At 54.6% G+C, this 17,953-nt stretch overlaps 1 protein-coding gene across 2 annotated transcripts in view; it reads left to right on the top strand.

Moving 5' to 3' along the window:
- ARID3A (AT-rich interaction domain 3A) overlaps window positions 1-16,316 on the top strand; it is a gene marked incomplete at both ends in the record, with an annotated part of 19,964 nt that extends 3,648 nt beyond the window's left edge. Inside the window, 6 exons of one of the 2 annotated variants that reach the window (XM_080935970.1) lie at window positions 11,418-11,490; window positions 13,432-13,615; window positions 13,796-14,043; window positions 14,978-15,268; window positions 15,678-15,776; window positions 16,120-16,316. In XM_080935970.1, the coding sequence (XP_080792096.1) occupies window positions 11,418-11,490; window positions 13,432-13,615; window positions 13,796-14,043; window positions 14,978-15,268; window positions 15,678-15,776; window positions 16,120-16,316 (1,092 nt within the window). Of the gene's footprint in view, window positions 1-11,417; window positions 11,491-13,431; window positions 13,616-13,795; window positions 14,044-14,971; window positions 15,269-15,677; window positions 15,777-16,119 lie in introns of both variants that reach the window. The other variant, XM_080935969.1, reaches the window with a different exon arrangement.
- Window positions 16,317-17,953: the final 1,637 nt, after the last annotated feature.

Raw genomic sequence — 17,953 nt, 5'->3', positions numbered from 1 at the left:
TGCACCACCATGCCTGGCTTTTAGCTCACTCACAGATTCAAGTTTATGACCAGATGAAATAACTGTCAAGTTCAGAATGTTCCAGTCCTCCATTTCCACCTCCACAGCCTGGTCACTTGTCAACTACACAGCTCCCAACATTCATGTCCCCATTCTGGATGTTTCCTGTGGCAGAGACCCACCGCACAAGGTCTCTCACCACTGAGCACAGCGTCCTCAAGGCTCTGAACCTCGGCAGAGTCGTTGACCCTACGCACCGCACGGCCGTGTGGTACAATGGTGTGTGGACGGCTCCTGAACGTCCATTGCATCCCTGCTGGCCGCTTGGCTGCTTCCCGCTCGCTGCTTCCACCTTTTGGCTCTGCAGCTTCTGTCTCTGGCTTCAGTGGCTTCGTTCTTGCTCCTCTTGGGCGTGTGCCTACCGTGAAATTGCTAGGTAGAGCCACAGTCGGATAAGTGCCTGTTAGGAGTTCTGTGGACGCTGCTGAGTGTCTATGTATCCCGTGTGCGGGGAGGGCCCTGTCCCTCCACAACCCCACCCGCACTCCACTCCCCGAGGGACCCAAGAAATGGTCACAGTGTGTGTCTGTCACCCTCAGCCCCAGAGAGGTTGAGGCAGGAGCATTAAGGAGTTCAGGGCCAACATGAGGCTCTTGGTTCCCACCCAGGTAGACTGGTGTTCACATTTCATCCAGCACTTGAGAGTTAGAGGCAGGCGGATCACAAGTTCATTCCTGAGCTGTGTGTGGCTTCCAAAGAACATGGTGAAAAAAAAAAAAAAGCACAGTTAATAGGCTCCTTATCCTATCTACAAGGAAAGGGACCGTATGAGGAAACTGAGGCACATAGTTCCATGCAGGAAGGACTCACTGCCTCCAGCCCTTTTTAGATTCTGGCCCCAGGTGGATAGAAAGAACCTGGTGACTACAGGGTTTTAGAGAAAACCGCCAGCCTCGCCTTCTTTCTCAAAAACAGTGAGTCCCTGGCAGGTCCGGAGTTATACATCCCTCTCACAGGAAGAACACAGGACCTGGTGCTGTAGCCCAGGCTGGCTCAGAATTCTCCATTTCTACCAAAATGTCCTGAAAGCTGGGGTCCCAGGCATGCTCTCCACTCTTTCTTCCTAGTCCTTTAAAAATGTTTTGTGTTGTACATTTGCTTGTGTTTGTTTGCTTGCTTGCTTGTTTTGTGTGGACAGAGGCACGCGTGTCACAGCTTGTGTGGATGTCAGAGAACAATTGAAGTAGTCCGTTCTCTCCTTCCTTTCTCAGGGTCCCAGGGTGGGGCCTGAACTTAGGTTATAGGACTTGGCTGCAATCTCCTTTACTCTCTGACCCATCTTGCCCTCTCTCCCTAAAGTCTACTTTTAAGTCCAGGATACTGGACAGCATTCCAGTAGAGAGGGAAATGGAGTGTCCAGGGAGGCCTCCGGCCTGAGGGCAGCTGCTGTGATTTTTCCCTCCCCCCTCCTCCTGTGTCACACAGGGAAGTGGACAGGGAGCCAGGTGTTGGAGGTGGGAGCTTTGGGCGGGGCTGACTGGTCTGTCTGCAGTTGCCTCACGCGTCCTTGTGCCGGTCGCCTGCCTTGTCTGCCCCGGGCAAAACTTTCATGGCTGCTGATAGTGATAGTTTCCAACTGGTCACTCACACGTGCTCTGTTTCTCCTGCTGTAGATGATACTGTGAGCCTCTGAGGCCACATGGCGTGGGGACTGGGGAGGAGGTGGGCAGATTGTTCCCTGTCCTGCCTAGGAGACACAGGACTGGACGGCAGGAAGGGACATAGCAGCGGGGGCGTTGTTGAGCCTGTAAGAGTCTACTGACAGGCAAGAAGGGCAGGGTCTACTTCTTAGACATTCTAGAACATTCTAAGAAACCAGAGTTAGCCTTGGTGGGACAGTGGGGAAATAAAGAGGTACTGGGTGGATTTGGAACCAAGGATTAGAGAGACCAGAAGGTGAAGGGTAGGCTAATGTTTTCTGAAAAAAAGGGTGTGCCAGGCAGACCCAGGCCTGGGTGACTGCCTGAAGGTCAGACTCCAGGTTCTGATGGTGGCAGCGTCACTGTCTGGGGCATGTTTGTCTCTGGGCTGCCAGCCAGTTTTGGCGGCGAGCTCCAGCCCAGAGCCTTCCTGGGGCTCAGGAGTCCTGGATGCCGGGCAGTCAGGGTCTGGAGGTGTTGGGAAGCCCCTGGGCAACCTCATCAAAGTCACTGTGGCTACTGGCGCTGAGCCAGAGAGCTGTGGCAGGCACAGGAGGCTGCCTGCCAGCCCTGGCACCGCGCCCCAACCCGTGCCAACCCCCGGGAACTGCGCTGAGTCAGCCGGAAGAACCTTATCTGGTCCCTGTGCCGCCAACTCGGCCACCAGGTCACTGCCGCCAGCCAGCCAGGCTCTCCACCCTGTAACCTGTTGCCAAGCTCCGTCCCGCCCCAAGCTTTCTAATAACACACGCCATGGCAGAGGGAGCGGTATCCAAAAGCTGCTGTCCCCGAGAGGGTGTGGTGGCCGCATCTACACTGGACGTGGGACACAACAGTGATGAGCCTGGTGGACAGCTGCCATGGCTTCTGTGACTGACTGAAGGGACCCAGGGCCACACAGGCAGATCTCCCAGTGTCTTTGTCTCTCTGTCCCTTGGCCAGTTGCGGATGTGTGCTCGCGTGTGGTGTTTGTGTCTGTCCAAGAATCTGTGTATGTATGGGGTGTCTGTGGGCTGTATGTCTGTGTGTGTGTGTGTGTGTCTGTGCCTGTGTGTGGTGTATCTATGTGTCTGTATGTGTGTTTGTGAGTGTCTATGAGTGTATCTGTGTGCTGTATGTCTGTGTTTTGTGTGTCTGTGTCTGTGTGTGTGCATGTGTGTCTGTGAGTACCTATGAGTGTATCCGTGTTGTATGTCTGTGTGTTTGTATGTGTGTGGGGTATGTCTGTGTGGTGTGTTTGTGAGTGTCTGTGAGTGTATCTGTGTGCTGTATGTCTGTATGTTTGTGTGTGTCTGTGTGTGTGCATGTGTGTCTGTGAGTGTCTATGAGTGTATCTGTGTTGTATGTCTGTGTGTGTGCATGTGTGTCTGAATGTATCTGTGTGTTGTATGTGTGTGGTGTGTTTGTGTGGTGTGTCTATGTGTCTGTGTGTGTGCATGTGTGTCTGTGAGTGTATCTGTGTGTTGTATGTGTGTGGTATGTTTGTGTGGTGTGTCTGTGTGTGTGCATGTATGTCTATGAGTGTATCTGTGTGCGTGTATCTGTGTGTGGTGTGCACATCTCCTGGGTGAGGTACATGCTCACCCCACTCTGAGAACAGGGGAGTGGTGAGGGACTGTTAACGGTGGTCACCTTGCAGGTTGTGTGGTCTGGGCACACACAGGTCAACTGCTGCCCATGGGGGCCTGTACTGGCTGGACTAAGGCTGTGCCTGTGGTAACCGAAGTACAGATACAGCCAATGCTGGGTCCTCTACCCCAGGCTAGCCCCAGGCAGGGCTCTGCCTGACTCCTGCCTCAGTTTCCCTACTTGCCACAAAGGCCTGTATTCAGGGGACCTGTCAATTCATGTAAACAGTTGTTCTCAGCCAGGGAGGGGTTGTAGGCTGTATCAAACATGTCATTTGGAAAGCCAGCTCAGTGTGGCTCCTGCTAGCTGTCAAGCATGACCAAGCTTATCCATCTTTAAAACCGGCCCAGGAGGGCCTGGTGTGGCCTAGTGGGTGGCATGGAGTGGCCATGGCCCGCCCCTTCCTGGCTCGCCTGGCTGCGCATGGCCAGCAGACAATTGGGGGTCACAGGGTTAAACGGTAACTAATGTGTCCATTGAAGGGCCTGGTCTGGGGACACAGCCTTGCCCTGTGGTCAGGGGCAGGCCAGGGTCTGTGGGTCCTAGAGTAGGTGGGTGGCGGGCTGGTGGGGTCAGCAACCCGGCTACCCCTGGAGACTGCTTCCCTTCACAAACTCTAATGTGCTGGGGACCAGGCCCTGTCGGACCCGCACCACGGTGCTGCCACTCAGATAAGAGGCTTGTGGCAGGTCCCATGCCAGAGCCCTGTGTCCCCACTCCACACACCCATTCTAGGCTCAGGAAGTGGAGGCAGGAGGATTACCACACAGTGCTTCTTATAGCGCCACAGACAAGGGGTCGGAGCTCAGTGGGTAGAACTTCTCATGGTTGCTCACACCTGTCATCCCAGAGCTGGAGGCAGGTGGTCAGGGAGTTGGAGTTGAGTCTCAAACCCAGAGCTGCTGCTCAGGAGATGACAGAATGTGAAGAGCAGACTTTCTGGGTCCTTCTGTCCATCCCATGTGTGTCCCGAGTCCTGGTCAGGCCTTCCGTGAGCATTAGTGGAACATCTGTTGTACACTGTGGAGTTCAGGAACCCTGCTGTAAGGTGGCGCACACCTTTAACCCCAGCACTTGGGAGGCAGAGGCAGGTGGATCTCTACGAGTTGGCGGCCAGCCTGGTGTGTATAGCCAGCTCCAGGACATCCAGGGTTGTGAAGAGAGAGAGAGTGAGAGACAGAGACGCTGTCAAACACAAAGAACCCTGCTGGGGCGGGCAGGTAGGGTGAGCCAGTCTGGGGCGGGCAGGTAGGCTGAGCCACTGTCTCCATGGGGGTGGGGTTCTGTCTGGGGGAAATGGGTGTGTCCTCATGGCTGGCTGAGGGTACCAGCTGTGTTTCCAGCTGTGTCCAGCATCTCCATCCAGTCTGGGTGCATCTGTCGCTTTTCGTGTGGCAGTAGGAGGGGACCAATTGCCATATAGGGCCCAAATTATAGGAGACTGACATCTATGCAGTCACTAAGGGATGTGCTGGGGGGAGGGGTGTTCCTCACCCGCCATCTTGTCTGCCTACCCACCCGTCCCTTCTGTCTCTAAGGCCACTTCTTCCCTAACCCACAATTCACTCATTTCTTCCTCCCAGCCTCGGTTTCTCCTCCATGAAACAGACAGGGCTGACATGCAGCGTACAGCTGGCCCCTGTCACTTGTTCAGGATCTTGTCAGTGAGCATCTGAGCATGGAGTGGCTGTCAGACAGTCTATCTGGGTCCATCTGCTCGGCTGCTGATGTGTGACGGAAACTCCCTGCAATGGGAGGTGGACATTTGAAGCCACCACATTGGGCCGGATTCTACCTGCCCTTAACTCACAGTCTGGGAACCCTCCAGCAGGACCTGTCGAAGAGTGGGACCCCATATCTGTCTTAGGGCACAAGCTTCCGTTTGTCTATAACCATTTGAGCAGCTAACGAAGAGATACCAGTCCCTGGGTACTGTCCTGAGAATCCAGGGTGACAGCCACCAGGTTCACACCGGTCAACAGGGAAGTCCCTTCTGGTACTTCCGAGGCTATGCAGGAATATAGCAGGAGAAAGCAGCAGCTTCAGGGTTCTAGGCAGGGGTTCCTCCCTGATCACGCCCCCAGCCCCTTACTGGGAGATTCTAGGTGGGGCTCCACCTCAAGCCACGCCCCCAACACTTGCAGATGCTGTTCTGGACTTTGGTGATTCTTCCGCCTTTCTTCCCTCTCCAGTCTCTGGGATCAATAAATTGCACCAGTGCCCTTGGCTGCTGATCCTTGAATTGTCTGCCCACACGTTCCGGAGCGCTAAGCATTGCCCTTCACTGATCTCTGGGAGGTCCCCCTGGGTCTCTGAAGGGACCCATAATGACTCTTATTCAATCCTTTTGCTTTCGGTCACCTTAGGGCTTTCCCACTCAAACTTCTTTGTACTTTGTCTTAGCCATTGCCTGTATGTTGATCCCAGGGCTGCCCAACCCCTGTGCCTCAGTTTCCCTAGCACATGAGCAGTTTTGGTCTCCCACCTGGCTGTCTTCCTTGGGCTTGACTTTGGCTGAGCACGTGCGTCTTGTCATCAGCCTGGAAGCTCTGGGCACAGCCCTCTTCCTTCTCAGGAAATGAGGCTGAGTTCCAAGGTGGCCCCTGATCAAACCTATAATCTACTCGGGAGAAAAGGTTGGGTTGGAGGTTTGCAAGTTCTCTGCAGCCAGGATCCCAGAGGCCAGCATCTGTGGCAGCCGCTGCTGTGGTTCTGAATGGTCATTTCAGAAGGACTATTAATATCTGCCTCGTGGGTGAGGCGTTCAGTGTGCTCTGAGGGGAGATGGGGGGCCAGCCTCTGCGGAAGGCAGCTGAATAGACAGATGTTTGACCCAGCCCAGAATCACTTCCCCAATTTCCTAAGACCAAGAGCTGGCCCGCAATGCCCACAGAGCTGACGGGAAATGAAAGAGCCGGGTGGCCAGCTCGGAGGGGAAGCCCCTAGCCCTCAGGTGCACCATGAGGCCACCATGCGGCCAGAAGAGCCCAGAGAGAGCCAGGGCAGTGGGAAGTTGCACATTCATGAAGTCCTTTCTGTATGCAGTCCCAGGGATGGGTCGGCTCCCTTGCAGTACTTGGCGTCCCTCCAAGCATCTTCTACCCATTTTAGGTAGCTGCTCTACCCTGACCACACCCCCAGCCCCTCATTGGGAGATTCTGGGGGATGGGGGCTACACTCCTGTTTTACTCCCAGTCCTCTCTTCATTTTGAGAAAGGGGTTCACTAAGTTACCCAGGGTTGCCTTGAACTTGTGTCCCCTGCTTTGGTCTTCTGCATAGCTAGGAGAGTTCTTTCCAGCTGCTGGCCTGGGCCTTGTATCTGGTTATATACAGTGTTACCTGTGAGGTGTCATCAGTCTTAAGGGCTCCATAACTCCTGCCACACTCCTCGGGTTTCCAAATATGAAAGTAACAGCCCCAGGCTTTCACGGTGACACCCCCACGCCCCGTGGGTAAAAGGAGAAATGCTGAGGAGAGCCAGTGCCCACCTATCCAGGTGCCATCTCTGGGCCTCTCTAAGCCGCTCCTACAGGGTTTCTCTCTGTAGCCCTGCCTAACCAGGAGCTTTTGCTGTGGACCAGGTTGGCCTCGAATTCATGGAGATCCTCCTGGCTCTGCCTCCCCAGAGCTGGCATTTCAGGAGTGCCCCACCACCTCTGCCCTGCTCGCCCTGCTGATTTGATTTCTCTGCTCTGTGTCGCAGGCACCTCTATGACTCTGACCTTTGGTGGCCAGCACCCAACATCCCCTCTGACCAGTACTTTCCAACTGGAAAAAATTTTTATTTTATTTTATTTTGTGTTGAGAGACAGGGTTTGATGTAGTCCAGGCTGGCCTCAAACTCATTAAGTAGCCTAGTCTACCTTGAACTTCTGACTCTCCTGGCCTCTGGATGCTGGGATAGAACTCAAATTTGTTTGAGACAGGGTCTCCCTATGTAGCCTGGGCTGGCCCAGAGCCATCCTTCCTGTCTTAGCATCCTCTAGTGTAGGTTGATAGGTGTATACTGCTACACCCTAGGACCCACGGAAAAGGATCAGCCGAGTGCCCAGCTGGTCTTTAGTGCTCTGTTACTCACAGATCACCTCTGCCTCAGTTTCCCCAAGTGAAGAAAGGGTCCAGGTGAATCCTGAGCACTTGTCAGTGGCAGGATGGAATGGATATGTCTCTCACAGAGCTGAGTTGTTCGGTGCCCTCACTGCAGTGGGAAAGGGGGCTTAGATGAAAAGCCAGACAGTGCAAAGGCCCTGGGGCCTGTATGGCCAGGCATGGTCTCTTCCAGGTAAGAGATTCCAGTGGTGGTGGTTAGCAGGACCTGGCTGGCAGGGAGGAAGGGGGGGATGGGTGGCCCAGTCCTGAAACTTGCAGAGCTCTGAGCCACTCGACCCTGGGCAGCTGGAAGAAGGAAGCATCTAGAGGATGTTGGAAGTTTTATGCAGGCTAGGAAAGAAAACCACAGCTATTGTATCTGGGTGATTTTGTAAAGATTGTTGATGGTCATGTCTTATCTGAAGCCCAGAAAACACAAAATCGTCAAAATCCTCAAAGAATGTGGTGAGGATAAAGACTCCTGCGGCCTCCAGAGACAGGCGGATAATAGACACTGGAATATTACTTAGCCATGAACAGGAGTGATGCTCCGGTATACTTTACAGTGTGGGGTGACTGGTCGTGCAGACTGTGTTTCTTGTTGAGTGGTAGAATGTTCTGGAAGTATATAGAGGTATTTGATTGTAGGTGGTCTGAGATTTATATGCATGACTTCCAAAAAAAAAAAAAAAAAACCTGCATGCCAATAATCCCAAGCACTCTGTGTAGACTAGGCCCTGTAGCTCTGCCTGTCTTGGAACTCTGTAGACCAGGCTGGCCTCAAACTCACAGAGATCTGCCTGCCTGTGCCTCCAGGGTGCTGGGATTAAAGATGTGTGCCCCCCCCCCCCAGTGTGGTCAAAGAAAGCCTTTTTTAGAAATCCTCAGAGTGGACACACTGGAGACTTGGTTCATTTTTTTCTGCCAAGCAGACACAGACTCCCCAGAGCCTTCAAGGCCCCTGTGTCACCTGGGGGCGGGGGCTGCTGACTCAAATCTGATCACTGAAGAGAAAAACAGCTTGTATTGCCACAGCAGGTGCCAGTATGACTTTAAAAAGCGTCCCCAGCCAGGTAGGCGGGGTTGCCACCCACTCTCTTGCTGGGGAGAGGAATGGGACAGAAGGCCAGCCTGGACTACTTGAGTTCCTACTGAAAAATAAATAAATACGTAAATAAAACCAAAACTGGTCCCATCTGCCAGGTGTGCACTGCCTTTCACAGGGTTCTGGAGCCTGGCGCCTCGGTGGGTGTCAGACTTAGACCGGAGTCTGTCTCTGCCTGCTGCTCCCCAAACTGAAGGTGTGTAGGGAGTGTTTGCGCTGGGGTTGGGTCCAGGCCCTACTCAAATGTCTTCCTTCCTGGGGTCCACCCTGCCTGGCGCCTTTCCCAGGTGGGGCCCTATGGACTTTGGAGCCCTGGGGAGCCAGTAGGGGGCCTGGGCTGCCACAACCTGGGGGACAAAGGTTTTCTCAGCTTCCCACTACCACCACCACCAGCTGCAGTCTTTTTTTTTTTTTTTTTTTTTTAATAGCTGGGGACAGCCAGGGCCCCTCGGCTCTGAGGACACCGCCCTGGGCCCCTGTGGGAACAGCCCTGGCCGCCCAGGTGTGGTCAGTAACAGAAACCTACAGATGGGATGTGACCTAGGCAGCCGGGCCCCAGGGCCAGCAAGGGTTGGTGCTAGCCCAGGCCTGTCAGCCCAGCTCTCAGGAGGCAGAAGCAAGAGTGTTGCCAGAGTTCCAGGTTAGACCCTGTCTCAAAACACACACACACACACACACACACACACACACACACACACACACACCAGCTGAAAGTTCTTGTAGAGGACAAAAGCTGCAAACAAAGGCCTCCCTGTTGGGAGCAAAGGGAGACTCCGCAGTGAGTCTGACTGTAGAGCAGGTGACATTTTCTCACTGCTAGGAACTGTGTGGATGGCAGTGACAGCAGTGTACACTTAGTGAGTGCCTGTTGTACACCCCTGCCCCAGCTCATACTTTCACAACTTAAAGCCAGTTTGCAGCTGGAGTGGAGCGCTGGGGAGGTGACAGGACCCTACCACGGGGACGAGCACCCACCTCGAGGGAGGCCTGAGAAATCATGCATATTTAATAAACATTCATTAGGCACATGATCTGTCTAGTTCCAGATGAGGAAAACAGATCAAAACCTGTCACAGTGCTGGGCTTACAACCAGAACCTGGACACTGTCCCCTAGAGCCAGCTCTCCAGGGTGGGACGCAGCCTCCCACAGGCAGTAGGGGAGCCCTGTGGGTTCCCCGTTTATGCCTTTGAATTGATGTCCTATCCTGTAGGCATTGGAGAACAGGCCGTGCCACTGACTGGTCCTTTGGAGTCTCTCATTAGAAGAGACGTTAATGTTGCCTTCCCTAGTGAGGCAGCTGGACTATGCACTGAGCCTCAGTTTCCCCTCACCAAGGAGAGGAGAAACACAGTTCTCAACATAGAACTGTGTTTGGGATGGTTGTTATGAGGGGGGGTTTCATGTAGCCCAGGCTAGCCTCCACCTCCTGAGTACTGGAATGGGGGCTCAGTGCTAAGAGGCTGGGGGTGGAGACCTTGTGAGCTGGGTGAGTGCTTTACTCATTAAGCCTCACCCTCGGGCAGGCCACACAGCTGTTAGCTTTTCTTCTTTTGGATTTCCAAGACAGGGTCTCTCAGTGTAGCGCTGGCTGTCCTGGAACTTGCTCTGTAGACAGGCTGGCCTCAGACCCCCCAAACCTGCCTGCCTCTGGCTCCCTGAGTGTTGGGATTAAAGGCCTGTGCCACTACAACCCAGCTTGCTTTTAAATGAAGATGGGGAAACTGAGAAAGGGGCCTTTAATCCTGTTTTGTGGCCGTTGCTGTTAGGTTGAGGGGCCTGGGATCCCCCACAGGGCCTCAAGCCCTCCCATGGGAGGTTTCTTCCAGCCACTCCCCCATCACAAGTCCAACCATCATCTATCTGCTGGTCCATGCCACACCGCACGCACCCAGGTGGCCTCTTGAGGAAATCAAGTTGCAGTGTGAGGCATTTATTAGGTGCTTACTGTGTACCTGACACACACACACCTGTGGACCCAAGCTCTCTTGGGCAGATGTGGAGGCCTCAGCCAGTCCTGGGTGCTTGTGTGTGGCACCTAGAGGCCCTGCAAGGCCCCACACCCCTCAGGCAGCCGGGAGAGGGAGAGCAGGCCTCCCTGGCCTGAGGAATGTGGGCCGGCCAGTCTGGTGCTGGCTGGCCCAGGGTGGGGTGCAGACAGAGCTGAGTGGCTGACAGCTGGGTCACCCAGGGCAGAGGCCTGGGTTCCTGACTCCCTTCTAGGATGGTACACTCTACCCCATCCATGGTCCCCATTGAATAGATGGAGAAAATGAGGTGGGGCGGGGGCCGGTGGTGGGCGCCGCTCCTGTTGGAAAGATGGTCTGGCCCCAGCTGCCCCGCACTACGGCTCCCACCAAGCTTTTGGAGCCCAAATGATGGATTGTGCAGACCCAGGCGTAATTGGTGGTTTCTAGGCCCCCCGCAGTCCAGCCAGCCGCATTCCTGGAGGTTAATTTGAAGCCTGGTATTCAGCTGAGCATTCTAATTATCTCTGCCCTACTTCCCTCTGCTCAGGCAGAGTCCCAGTGCCCACAGGCACCCCATAGTCCTGTGACAGCCACCCTGCATCACCCCCACCACCACACACAGCCTGGGTGGGCAAAAGGTCGCTCAGTCACCCTACACAGGAGACAAGAGAAAGAGGAGCCCCCGGGACTCGGGAGTTCCGGGGCTCAGGAGTTGGTCAAACAGTAGGCTGGTGATGGACTTGTAGAATAATGCCCAGAGCTCCGAACCCTGGGAGACGTGGGAAGGACCTCTCATTGTGGTGAAGGGGACCCAGCATTGTCTGCACCTTGGGGTGTGTGGGATTGGCCAAGCTCCTGTTGCTGTCCCCCTGCTGTGGGGACATGTCTGTCCCACCCACTGACCCATCCTGACTTTGCCCACAGCTGTATGAACTGGACGCAGACCCCAAGAGGAAAGAATTCCTGGATGACCTGTTCAGCTTCATGCAGAAGCGGGGTGAGCACCTCCCAGGGCAGAAGGGTCTGATGGGGGAACAAGTCATCCCCTGTGAGTGCTCCCCAAACTCTGACGGTCCCCAGTGCCAACTCCAGGGCCTTAGGTGAATCAGGGACAACCCATCCCCACCCCCCCAACCCCTGCCCAAACTCCCTCTCACTGGAGGGTGGGATAGGCTGGGTCTGGGTCATTACAATCCCCATGTTTTAGGGGAGGAAGCTAAGACCCGAGGAGGGGTCTGGGCTTCAGCAGGAAGGGGCGGAGGGGGTCTGAGGCCAGCCTGGGGCCATCGCTGGGGCCTAGCTTCTGTAAACACAGGCTTGCAGGCCTGCCCACCGGAAGGCAAAGAAGGGATACTGTGGCCTCCTGATCCTGTGGCTCAGCCCAGTGGCCTCCGAGTTAACCCTTCCATGGCGGGGTGTGGCCTGCAGGTCCCTGTGGGTGTGTGGAAGCCCCTGAGCTATCCACAGGACCCAGCCTCCTTGGGTCCGGCCCGCTGCCCTTCATGTGGCTGGAGAGACGCCCTTCCCTGCCTTATCTTGCATCCCCACCTGCTCCAGCCCCGCACAGGCAGCAGGCCTCCAGCTGACCATCCTATTCCCCACCCCCACCACAATGGGGTCAGTAAGGCCAGGGACCTCAACGCTTTAATGTAGCCACTGACCACAAAGGGTCGTGAAAGCCCAAATCTAACCCTGCCTCCTTCACCCAGTCAACGAACTCCTCTGCGTCCTTCAGAACCCTATGTCTTACTGCCGCCTCTGACACTTTGTTCTGAGGTCTTTGGTCATTAGGAACTAGAATTGAAACCACCATCCCTCACCCTGTCAGCACGACCCATGGGTCCCTTCTCTGGGAGGGAAAGAGATGACCCTGTCTCCTTGTATCAGAAAGCCGAGACCTTGAAACTGATTTCTCTCAGAATGCTCTGGAGATGGGAAATGGGGGGAGGGGTCCTGCCTGCGTGCCTGCCACCTTCCCCCACCCTTCCTCATCCTGGCCTCAGCTTCCCGATGGCAGAGGCCGGCCGTTCCTCCTCATGGTCTATAACTGAATGGAGCAGTAGAGAGCCACCTCCCGGTGTCCACCCTGAGCACTCCTTGACTCACACCGGGAGGTTTTGTTACAGTCCAGAGGCAGGAGGTGGTTAAGGTTAGCGAAGGGCCTCTGGTGCCGCCTCCTTGCCTCCCTCCCTGGCTATGACATTCCAGCACCCGGTTCAGTAGGGAGGGAGGGAGGCTCCCCCACATCTGTGGCTGGATTGAGGCTGTCAGTCTCCAGTGTTCTTTATTGAGCACTTGCTGTATACCAGGCTGGCAGGGAAGCCCTGGCCCACAATTCCACAGACAAGAGTTAGAGTGCAGGTAAGGCTGGGACATAAATCGCAAATCCAGACAGTCAGAAAGGTAGCAGGCCTGGGAAATGGAGGTGATGTTTTGAGGGATGAAGAGGCCAGGGAGTCACCAGGTGCAGAAATGGATGCTCTGGCTTTTAAAACAGAAAACCCTATTTAGAGCCTTCCCCACCCCCACTGAAGCCTGCCACACTCCGGGGACAGCTGCGAAGGGACAGAGGCTGAGGCAGGAAGGGCTCTGGGGATATTCTGTGGTTGTTTGGCAACTACTGTGGTTGGAAACCTGGAGTGGGAATATCCGGGACTCTGGAGTCTCCTGTGTGTCCTCCAGGGCCCAGTAAACAGGGGCTTCTCTTGGGGAAACTGAGGCGAGCAGGGGTGTTGCCTGAGGGTTATGCTGCTTCTCACAGAAAGTCCTGCTGTGGAGTGGGAGAGGGTGGAGTGACACACAGAGCCCTGCAGAGCCCAGGACATGTGACCCAGGATGGCCACAGTGCCAGGACCTCCCGCCCCCACTGCCTGATTCTGGCCAGCTTCAGCTATGTCTGCCCTCAATAGCCCTCCCCCACCCTACCCATGTCCCACAGGCACCCCAGTGAACAGAATCCCCATCATGGCCAAGCAGGTCCTCGACCTGTTCATGCTGTACGTGCTAGTGACCGAGAAGGGCGGCCTGGTGGAGGTAATCAACAAGAAGCTGTGGAGGGAGATCACCAAGGGGCTCAATCTGCCCACCTCCATCACCAGTGCTGCCTTCACGCTTCGGACACAGTGAGTGCCAGGGCTCACCTCCTCCTCCTGGGATAGCCCACCACCACCTCCTGGGATAGCCCACCTCCTCCTGGGATAGTCCACCACCACCTCCTGAGATGATGCATTGCTTTCCTGAGCTTGGGGCAGGGTGACAGTCCCCTGGTTGTCTCCAGTGCCGTCTTGTCTCCCTGTCCACAGGTACATGAAGTATCTTTACCCTTATGAGTGTGAAAGGCGAGGCCTGAGCAGCCCCAGTGAGCTCCAGGCTGCCATAGACAGCAACCGCCGGGAGGGCAGGCGCCAGAGCTTTGGGGGCTCGCTCTTTGCTTACTCATCCAGTGGAGCCCACAGCATGCTGTCCTCACCCAAGCTACCTGTGACTTCCTTGGGCCTTGCTGCCAGCACCAATGGCAGCTCCATCACCCCAGCGCCCAAGATCAAGAAAGGTGAATCGTGAGGGGAGGAGGTTGTCCTTTTATTTCTCTAGGTAACCATGACAAACCCAAGTTAGTATGGAAGAGTTCTCTTTATCCCTGCCTGTTCCTGAGACAGACATTACTAGTCAGTTCCTGCTGTTCAGTCCCCTGCCTACAGCAACCTGGCGATCTCCACTCGGCAGTTCTTTGCCAAGACAGACTACCTCATGTGTGACCTGTCTGTCTTCTGTTTGCAGAGTACATTACTGAGTCCTGCTTTTCGTGTCTACACTTGGGCAGCCATTATTAACCGAGTACTGTACCCCTTTCTAATCAGTCATGGCAGCGGTGTCTGGTGCGTGGCAAATATTACTACTAACTTGTCACTTCTGTTTTCTTCTAAACTGTGGAGACCTTTGACACATACCAGACCCTACAGACATGACATGACACTTGACCCTTGAACCACCCTGAGTCTAATGCTGGGTAGCCTGAGCAACTCATTAATCTTTTCTAAGCTTGGCTTATGTGTCCGCTGGGAAGCTGCCCGAGTTTGGTGAAGTTGTTGGGAAGCATCTGTGTGTGAAGTCCCCAGCAATCACAGAGCCCGGGTCCACATGTTCTCAGTAAGAAAGTCGCCACCAGTGTAGACAGTCTCAACACACACACACACACAGTGCTGAGGCGGTAGCTCAGTGGGTAGAGTGCTTGCCGAGTGAGCCCTAGGTGCCGTGCCAGCAGCATATAGTGAGGTGTGGTGGTGCACATTGGTTATCTGTGTGTTTGGGACATCTATCAGTAGTTCAAAGGCATCCTTAGCTACAAAAGTGAGTTTGAGGCCAGCCTGGGCTACACAAGACTCTAAACAAAAGTGTCTGTTTGTATTCACCTTGGTGGCAGCAAAGCCAGCTCTTCCCCGGGTCCCTCCTGACCATCTGCTCCTCTTCTGTCTGTCTAGAGGAAGACACAGCCATCCCCATCCCAGGCACAGGCCGCCTGCCTGTGTCTTTGGCAGGCCACCCTGTGGTAGCGGCCCAGGCGGCTGCTGTACAAGCCGCGGCAGCCCAGGCCGCGGTTGCGGCCCAGGCGGCTGCTCTGGAGCAACTCCGGGAGAAGCTGGAATCCACAGAGCCTCCGGAAAAAAAGATGGCCCTGGTTGCCGACGAGCAGCAGCGGCTCATGCAGCGAGCTGTACAGCAGAGCTTACTGGCCATGACGGCTCAGCTGCCCATGAACATACGAATCAACAGCCAAGGTGCCACAGCCGGGAGCCCTCCACGTCCCCGTGTGTGCCGGGCACAGTAGGGTGGGAGGCATCTAGGGCGAGTACAGTCCTGGGAGGAGCTCAGGGTGTCCAGTTGGGAATCAGCAAGCTCCAAGGAAATGGTAACATTGGTCAGAATCTGTGTCACATGGCGACTTCCATGGGGGGGGTCATACATGATGGTTTCTACCTGTTGTCCCAGCTTTAGAATGAAGCGGGAAGAGGGTGAGTGATCCTGGGCTAGCTGGAGCTACATAGTGGGGCCTGGTCATAAAAATAAGAAGCAAATACATGAAATAAGCCTACCAATAACTTTGAAAGGCGGTAGAGAGGAGGCGGACAGGGAGAAGCCACTCCCCGGGCGTATCTCTGACCTGCAGGTGGATCTCTTCCCTTACAGCCTCTGAGAGCCGCCCGGACTCAGTTGTGAATCTCAGCAGCGCCAATGGCAGCAACAGTATTAGCATGTCAGTGGAGATGAACGGCATTGTGTACACCGGTAAGGTCCAGGGCCTCCCTCCACTGGGCAGGAGGAGACCTGACTGCCGTCTGGGGGAAGGGCTTGCAGGGTCAGAGGGCCCCTTGTGGGAGTGTCAGCCTGGTGATCCGTCTCAGGTTATCTGGCTTGGCAGAAAGCACCCTTGCCCACTGAGCTGTCTTGCCAGTTTGCTTATTTGGCTCCACTGGCAGTGCACTCTGGCTGGTCTTGAACGCCCTGTGTGTCTTGCATTGGCATCACACCAGTGATCCTCCTGCCTCAGCCTCCTGATGCTGGGATCACAGGCCTGTGCCTCTGAGAAGCCCAGCCCTGTGACATGTCCCTCCCTTTGTCTTTGTCCCAGGGGTACTGTTTGCTCAGCCACCACCTCCTACGCCACCTTCCGCCCCCAGCAAAGGTGGCGGCAGCGGCAGCGGCACCAACAACACCATAGGTGGCCGGACAGGAGCCAGTGGCAGTGCTGGCAGCGGTGGCCAGGTGGGGCTGGCTGGGGTGTCTGCGTCCACCATGTCTTCTACCTCAAATAACTCCTTGCCTTAAAGGAAACCAAGCTGCAGGGCTGCCCGCCCACCACAGGGACCACATGGCCACACAGGGGACCTGGGAGTCAGAAGAATCCCAGTGGGTCGGGGAGATTCCCAAGAAGCTACACTGACGCCAAAAAGGAGAGAGAAAAAAAATATATATATATATACATATATAGAGATAGATAGATAGATGGAGAAACAGATGTAATAAATCAGGGCAAAGCAAAGAACACTTGAATCTCTCAGGTTTCGGAGACTCTGAGAAACGGATTTGACGAGGGCCACCAAGGCAATGTCAAAGCCAAAGGAGGCTGCCTTTCCAGAGGCTTTCATGGGGGCTCGACTTGACCAGCCCCGTTCAGTTCAAGCACGTCTATTTACCTCATGAATCCCAGCACCGCGTGTTCACATTTTTTTTTTTTTTGTTTGTTTGTTTTGGTTTGGTTTTGTTTCTTCTCTTCTTTTTTCCCCCTTGGTCTTTAACCATGATTGCTTTTGGGAAAACCAACTTTGGAAGCTATGAATTTTTCTTTTATTTTTAAAACAAGATCTCAACATTCAGACACATTTTTTAAGGTGGGGGGGTTCTGATTTTGTAAATATTCTATTTTATTCTTGAGAGCAGGGATTGGATCTTAGAAAGAGTCTATCTGTATATCTATATATTTGTGTTCATTCAGGGAAACAGACTTAAAAAAAAAAAAAAAGCAAAATACCAGCCATGTTCGGTCCCCACCCCTGTCACCCCAGAGCCTCTGTGTCCTGCGGTGCCCCTGGCTCAGCCAGGAGATGCTGGATGTCAGCAGTTTTCACAGTTGTCAGACTGGCCCCGCCCACTGCCTCCACTCATTCAGGAACCTGGATATTGTTTACCTGGGACACAGAATGTTCGAGAAACGGGTAGGGGAGCACATGGAATGCAATGTCCCCGTGTGTCTCAGGGATGAAGGTGCTGGATTCCCGTGCAACAGGCCTAGCTCAGGGCAAGAATTCAGGCTTGAGATACAGCCTCCCGTGTTCCGTCTCTCTTCCTGCCTTAGTCAGTCCCCTTGCTGGGAAAACACCTGAATGTGACAGTAATCAACCTTTAAGGACCCTGCTGTCTCTATCCCATTGGCCAGCCAAACTGGGCATGGTAAGACACACTTCTTAGTATATCCCAGCTCTTAGGAGGATGAGGCAAGGGGATAGAGAGAGGAGAGAGAGCGTTCAAGGTCATCCTTGGCTACATCTGGAGGTTGAGGCTAGCCTGAGCTACTTGAAACCTTGTCTCAAAGAAGCAAAATAAGCCGAGGCTAGGGCAGCGGCACATACCTTTAATCCCAGCACTGTGAGTAGGCCAGCCTGGTCTTACAGCTAATTCCAGGCTACCCAGGACTACACGGTGAGATCCTTTCATATCATTTGGCCGAGGCCTTATGCATTCTCTCTGCTGGATTTTGGAACCAGTCCTGGGCTCAGCCTGGTCTCCGATCCCAAGTGGGCAGTGCTGGGTTTTCCTGGGCTGGGACTGGAGCGTACGCAGAGACGGGAGCGGGAACCCGCGTGTTCCTCATGACGCCTTGTCTACTGTGGGGATCAAACCGTCTTCCGTCCAGTCTCAGGTTATCAACACACCCCTCCCATCCTTCCAGGAGGGGGTGCTGCCCA

The sequence above is a fragment of the Micromys minutus genome, assembly GCF_963924665.1.
Source record: "Micromys minutus genome assembly, chromosome: 22".
Classification (NCBI taxonomy): Eukaryota; Metazoa; Chordata; class Mammalia; order Rodentia; family Muridae; genus Micromys; species Micromys minutus.
This window is presented reverse-complemented; position numbering and strand designations above follow the sequence as displayed.